The 7,254-nt window shown below is 42.5% G+C and overlaps 1 protein-coding gene across 2 annotated transcripts in view; it reads left to right on the top strand.

The window, feature by feature from the left end:
• The first annotated feature begins 425 nt into the window (after positions 1-425).
• ano10b (anoctamin 10b) overlaps positions 426-7,254 on the top strand; it is a 20,567-nt gene continuing 13,738 nt past the window's right edge. For both annotated transcript variants that reach the window (XR_007195039.1, XM_048256905.1), the window contains exons 1-3: positions 426-708; positions 4,474-4,720; positions 4,921-5,094. Coding sequence is in view for 1 of the 2 variants with exons in the window: in XM_048256905.1 (XP_048112862.1) it covers positions 4,483-4,720; positions 4,921-5,094 (412 nt within the window). In the remaining variant the exon portion in view is untranslated. The remainder of the gene's footprint in view (positions 709-4,473; positions 4,721-4,920; positions 5,095-7,254) is intronic.

Genomic DNA, 7,254 nt, shown 5'->3' with positions numbered 1-7,254 from the left:
GTGTGTTTGATGCTTCACATTCTCTCCTATACATTTTATTTTTCTAATTTTGTGATTTAGCTCTAAATGTAATATTTGCCTTGTACTTTGACTTCTATGTCTTCCTTTCTTCAGCTACCACTGTTTTTGAACCTGTTACCTTAACTTTGTCTTGCATTTCCAAATAACACATGGATGGAAATGTTACAAGATGTCTGCTAACAGAACAGCTGTGCGCTATTAGCTGAATCCCAGAATGAACAAATAAATCTCTCTAACAAGCGGCCACTATTTGGGTTCACTGACTCACTTTCCAGTCATCTGGGAGAGATGTTTACAGGCCTGTGAATGGGGCTGTGATATGGAAGGCTTTAGGACCCAGGGCAGTTGTGATGGATGAGGCAGGCCTGACCAGAGGAGTTTCACTGCATTCCGCTCTGCAGCTCCACCCGCCCAGAGGCGTATTAAACACTCGGCCTGGGAGTGTAAGAGAGAGGGACACAGAGAGAGAGAGAGAGAGAGAGATGATGTGGGTGGGGCCGGTGGTCCTGCGTAAGGCCTGAGTGTTTGTGTTTGTGTCTGTGCGACAGAGAGTGTGTGTGTGTGTTTGTGTGCATGTTGGTTTGTGTGTGTGCGACTCTCGGCCCCCGTGTACTGTAGAAACACTTCTCAGAGGAGAGGGGGAGGGTGTGGCAGGACCTCAGCGAGAGGACCCCAGATCTGCTACAGGTAACACAACACCGTCGTCACACATCTGTCGCTGATATCCGTTTATCTTTCACACAGTCTCTCTGTCTCTCTGTCTATCTCCCTTCTTCTGTTTGCCTCATGTCCCCCTCTCTTACTTTCTCTTCTGATTGTTTACTTCCGGTGTGGGGCGTAGTAGAGGAAGCAGTCTGCTGAGTAAGACAGTGGTCCTCCACGAGATGTCTGAATGTTTTGACAACAAGTCCTCCATGAGAGGCAGAAAAGAGACAGAGGAGGGAGAGCTTTCAGGGAACAGCCACACACACACACACACACACACACACAGGGATGGGCAGTATTTCTGATACATGTATTTAAAATACGTATTTCAAATATTTCGTAATTTGTATTTTATTGAGATGATGAAAATGCCTTCGTATTTTGTATCAAAATACTTCAGTGTTGTGTATTTTTGTATTTTCAAAATACTGTAAAATACTTTCTGTGAAACACTGTGATGACATCTATCTAACTATCTATAAAGCACAAAATCTCTGTCTCTGTCTGTCTGTGGCACCCTCGCATGGTCAAGCCCCTGTGCTCCAGTAGAGCGTTTAAATGTGTCTATGTTCTCTGACCTGTGAAATATTTCAGTGCTATGGTAACAAGGACATTTCCAATTTTGCACATTTTAAATAAGAAACGATTGGTAATGTCATAATAATTGTCTTCTAATTGGCTTAACTGATTGGATGGTAATGTGACAACCTGATCTTTTTTAAAAAACTTTTTTTTGTATTTACATTGATAGAGGTTGTGCACACACCAGTTTCAGACATATTCAAAATTATTCAACTGTGATTAAACTCACCATAAGTGTGGTAGTGATGATGTTAAATAATTAAAAGGTTAAAATACTACCTAGTTTCAATTTCTAAATAAGTCATCCATTTGGATGGTTTGTCTTTGAGTTATTGTCACTGATTCATAGTGACCAAACTATTACACCAACTGGCTGGGAAGTGCAACAGTTGTGGAGTCGGTACATCTCCAAACTCAAAAACAGTAGACTAACAGTCAATAACAGTGGACTGTCAGAGCAGCACAACATACTAAAACCCTTTCCATTACATTTGGTGCCTCTGCCTAGCCACTTCGTAAATGTGTTAGAAATAGTTCTGTACTTTAAAGAACATTTCGAGCGAATACAGTGTGTATACACACACTAACTTAGCGAATACATTGTGTGCTTGTGGCCAGTACTACTGTGTGACATCAAACCCTTTGTTTCAATATTCCTTGTGTTTTAATGCACAGACATGTGAGTGTGTGTGTTTGTGTGTGTGTGTGTGTGTGTTCTGCCTGCATATGCTCATGACCATGTACGTCTCTAATTTGTGTGTGTGTGTGTGTGTGTGTGTGTGTGTGTGTGTGTGTGTGTGTGTGTGTGTCTAAGTGTATGGAAAGTAGACGTCTGGGTTTTTGCATTTATGGTGTGACTTTCTTATCATCTGTACTTTACTGATGAATGCATCCATTTGTCATCAGTTTCCATGGTAGCAACTGAAAGTATCATTGCACTGCAGGCAAATGTGCATGTGTGTGTGTGTTTACGTGTGTGTGTGTGTGTGTGTGTGTGTGTGTGTGTGTGTGTGTGTGTGTGTGTATGAATAATACGACAGACCTCTTCTGCAAATGGCCAAAAATGTTATACATATGTTATGCACACACAAACATGCTTACTCACACTAACAGTGCATACAATCAACATGCTAGGGGAAAAGTGTTGCAGAACTGCACAGTTCATGTGTACTGAAAGAATCGATCCCACCTCTCCTCCTACCATACTTGTACTTGTACTGGCTTGTACTGGCTTGTACTTACTACTATCTTTGTAGGGCAACCTGGGAAGTGAGCTTTGTGTATACTCTTAATTTATTCATGCTCCTTATGCCTCATGTGAGCTGTTATGAAGGATAAGAGTTAGGTCAGATGCTTCTAATATTCATACAATTTTCTGTTGAATTATTAGATGATAAGTACTACATTTTATGCTAAATTTTAGATACTCAGTTCAGCCTATACACAAATTTGGTCAACGCCACTGTCACTAGTGCCATATTAATTCAATTTACTGTCCTTTATTAATTAAATTTCAGCTGGCTTCTGTTTCTTGTCGCCACCGTCGACTTAAAGGCACCTTATCCTAAACCTAAACTTAACCCTTAATCTTAACCCATGTCTAACCATAGCGCCTTCCAGGCAGTGCTGCCTTGAAGACAACGTTGGGGGCATAAAACACCAAGAAACGTGTGTCAGCAGCTGTGAAGAGATAGGTACTGCTCTCATAGGGCTGACAGGCTACAGAGACAGGTACTGCTCTCATAGGGCTGACAGGCTACAGAGATAGGTACTGCTCTCATAGGGCTGACAGGCTACAGAGATAGGTACTGCTCTCATAGGGCTGACAGGCTACAGAGATAGGTACTGCTCTCATAGCTGACAGGCTACAGAGATAGGTACTGCTCTCATAGCTGACAGGCTACAGAGATAGGTACTGCTCTCATAGGGCTGACGGGGTGCTCTCATAGAGCCTTATGTTGCCCCTCCGCTGCTGCGCTCCTCCGAGGAGCGTCGCCTGGCACTGCCGCCATCATCTGTGGTCCCCCGACGGTGGAACGATCTGACAAGTCCCATCAGAGCAGGGGCGTCCCTCTCTGGTTTCAAAAACTCTTCCAAGAATACCTTCTCTCCTAGCGCTTCTGACAGCCTCACACACCTAATATGCACACTCTTCCCTTCTCTCCCTCCTTCCTCTCCACTTCCCTTTCTTTCCTCCTCTACATTCTCTTCTACCACCTCTCCTCCTACCATACTTTGACTTGTACTTACTATGTAGGCACTTCAATCCTCTAATACTAGTATTGACAGATGCAGTGGTAATTCCTAGCTATAGTCTCCTCTGCACTGTACCTTAAATGTTATTATATTGCTGTAGCTGTTGTTCTGTAGCTTAAATGTAAAAATGCTTAAATGTTGATAGCTTAATTGTTGTTCTAATGCTGCAACTGTAGCTCTATAGCTTAAATGCATACATTTTAATAGCTTAAATGTTATTCTAATGCTACAACTGTAGCTCTTTAGCTGAAATGTTAAAATGCCTAATGTCCTATTGCTGTAAGTTGCTTTGGATAAACGCGTCCGCCAAATGAATAAAAGTAAAATGTAAATGCACTGCAGTGTGATGATAATTAAAATCTCACACTCAAGTGCAGTTTGGTTTTGTTTACTCAGTGGAGGTAACAAGTCCATAATCCAAAGAGTATCCAACAAACAAGCCAAGGTCAGTACACAGGGAATCCAAAGACAGGGCGAACAATCCAAAACGTAATCCAAACAAGTGTGGTCAAAAAACAGGCAGGCAAGGTCAAAACTGGAAATAGGCTAAACAGGTAATCTCAAAAGTATATCCACAAATGGACACGGTTTAGTAGAGTTAATACAAACAATACCTCACGTCGAGGCAACAGATACAGAGTCCTTTTATAGGGCAAGTCTACTAGATATTAGTCACAGGTATCAAAACTCTAGGGAAGCCTGCAAGACTGGAGTGGGCATGTCTGTTGATGTCCAGAGTGCTGCAGCCAGTCAGGCCTTACATGCAGTGCAAGTGGAAATACATGTTCTAGAATTCTATTTAGAATTCTATAGTGTGTGTGCGGAAGGTCAACACAACAATATGACACTGTAAAGAACAGAAAGGAGATGGGCTCATGAGTATGTATCTCATCTGCTCCCTGTGTGTAGAGTCCCATCATGGACTGCTCGGACGAAACCCCTCTTCTACCAGATACACCTAAGGGCAAGAACCCCAAAAAGGGACGTGGTCCCAAGCTGACCGATTGGTGGATATCTGGCTGGAGTCCCGCCCACTGCCCCTGCTGTGCATCTGATAGGGTGGAGCCGCTGGTGCTGCTGCAGCTGGGAGAGACGGTGGAGTCAAACACCAAGAACTGGATAATGAGGCTTCTGTCCAAGCCACAGACCCAGGGAGGTGAGAGATGAAAGGTTAAAAGTTACAGAAAAACCCTCATATGAACTACTAGTAGCATCTGGTCTCAGGAGGCACGGGTGTGTGTACTGTTGAAAGTGTGTTGTTTCAGAGAGATATACAACACAGGTAGGGGAGGAGAGGCAGCAGTCGGGCTCCCTGGTGATCAAACCCACATTTTTACCTCTCTCTTTCTGCTGTAGGTGCTGGCCTGCTTGTCCACCCTGGGGAGGACGACTTCAATGATTTCCTGCTGCTGTCCGCATCACGCTGTACTCTGCTGCAGGCCACTGAGGAGCTGGGTCTGTGCCGACCCAACCAGGATGGCAACATGGCCGCATTCTCCTTGCACAACAAGGAGCTCTTCAAAAACTCAGGTGACCTGCCGCCTTCTCCTACGACAACAAACAGCTCATCAGAAACCCAGATGACTTAGTGACCACCCCATAAAATATGGAGTAAAACTGGTGTCGCTTCAAAATGAATCTGCATTTGAATTCCTAAATTTGAGCAATTGTGTTAAAGAACCCAGTGTAAAACATCAGGAGTTATCATCATATGGGTAGGAATGTATGATATGTATATTTTTTTGGCTACTTACTAAATAATTTCATGTTATGTCTCCCCCCAGTCTACACAGGGGAGTCAGCCCTTTCGTCCCACAGCCCATGTTCCAAGGGTTAGGGTTAGAGTTAGGGTTAGGTTGGGGTAACATAGGGCTGTGGGAACATAGGCACACTCCCTATGCAGGTAGACAGGCAGGCCCAACACAGTACATGTATTAAAACAGAATAGTTACTGTAAGTACAGGGCACAGCTTTTAACTGTGATGACACTGGGCCCTAATTTTTTTTTGCTTCATGTTTCATGACTTTTCCTCAATTGAAGGGTACAACAGAGTTAGCATGAAATTTGTACAATAATATGTTTTCAATGTCCTATACAAATATTTTGTACATTGATGTTCCTTGGGGTCAGTTTGACCCCAGCTGGATGAAACATAGGATACATGAATATTTGACACATTATGGATATTATTATTTGAATAGTATGGGAACATATTGTTATTATCATTATTACATACACAAGTACTTATTACATATAAGTCATTTTGGCAGGACTGTATAAGTCAAAAGGGGAAGCAACAGCAAGCATTTGGGCTGCTGACACTGGATGGGCAATATTGCCAGCCAGGGTTCCAAGGTTCATAAAAGGGTGTGGGGGGGGTGGGATTGTTTTGTATGGCTTTTGGTGGTGGCTATTACACTCTTGTTAAGTACCTGTCACAAAAAAACTGGGTAACAATATGAATTATAATCATTTTCTGAGGGTTTATTTAGCTGGGGTCAAATTGACCCCAAGGATAAAGAGTGTCGGTAAGATTTGAGGATAACAAGGGTTAAGTGATAGCACATTGTAAAGTCTAAAGTCTAAATAATTTAACAACCAGTCTGTTATTGGTTTAATGCCATGAACAGGATGCTAAGCTCAAACATTTATGGTCCCACGTGCCACACCTTAAATTTAGTTCATTTACAAGACACTGGTGACAGACTTTGCACTTCGCCCTTCATTTAAATCAGAGGTCAGAGCTGCCTATGGAGTTAGAACATTCATTCCCAATGCATACAAACCTTTGGGAGGATTTGGACAGGACTGAGATATCTATTCAATACAGCCATGACAATGCAATGCATACAAACCTTTGGGAGGATTTGGACAGGACTGAGATATCTATTCAATACAGCCATGACAATGCAATGCGTAAAAACCTTTGGGAGGATTTGGACAGGACTGAGATATCTATTCAATACAGCCATGACAATGCAATGCGTAAAAACCTTTGGGAGGATTTGGACAGGACTGAGATATCTATTCAATACAGCCATGACAATGCAATGCGTAAAACCTTTGGGAGGATTTGGACAGGACTGAGATATCTATTCAATACAGCCATGACAATGCAATGCGTAAAAACCTTTGGGAGGTTTTGGACAGGACTGAGATATCTATTCAATACAGCCATGACAATGCAATGCGTAAAAACCTTTGGGAGGTTTTGGACAGGACTGAGATATCTATTCAATACAGCCATGACAATGCAATGCGTAAAAACCTTTGGGAGGATTTGGACAGGACTGAGATATCTATTCAATACAGCCATGACAATGCAATGCGTAAAAACCTTTGGGAGGTTTTGGACAGGACTGAATATCTATTCAATACAGCCATGACAATGTAATGCGTAAAACCTTTGGGAGGTTTTGGACAGGGACTGAGATATCTATTCAATACAGCCATGACAATGCAATGCGTAAAACCTTTGGGAGGTTTTGGACAGGACTGAGATATCTATTCAATACAGCCATGACAATGCAATGCGTAAAAACCTTTGGGAGGATTTGGACAGGACTGAGATATCTATTCAATACAGCCATGACAATGCAATGCATAAAAACCTTTGGGAGGATTTAGACAGGACTGAGATATCTATTCAATACAGCCATGACAATGCAATGCGTAAAAACCTTTGGGAG

The sequence above is a fragment of the Alosa alosa genome, chromosome 11 (assembly GCF_017589495.1).
Source record: "Alosa alosa isolate M-15738 ecotype Scorff River chromosome 11, AALO_Geno_1.1, whole genome shotgun sequence".
In the NCBI taxonomy this organism is placed as follows: Eukaryota; Metazoa; Chordata; class Actinopteri; order Clupeiformes; family Clupeidae; genus Alosa; species Alosa alosa.
The sequence above is the reverse complement of the archived record's forward strand: the minus strand, read 5'-3'. Positions and strand labels throughout refer to the sequence as shown.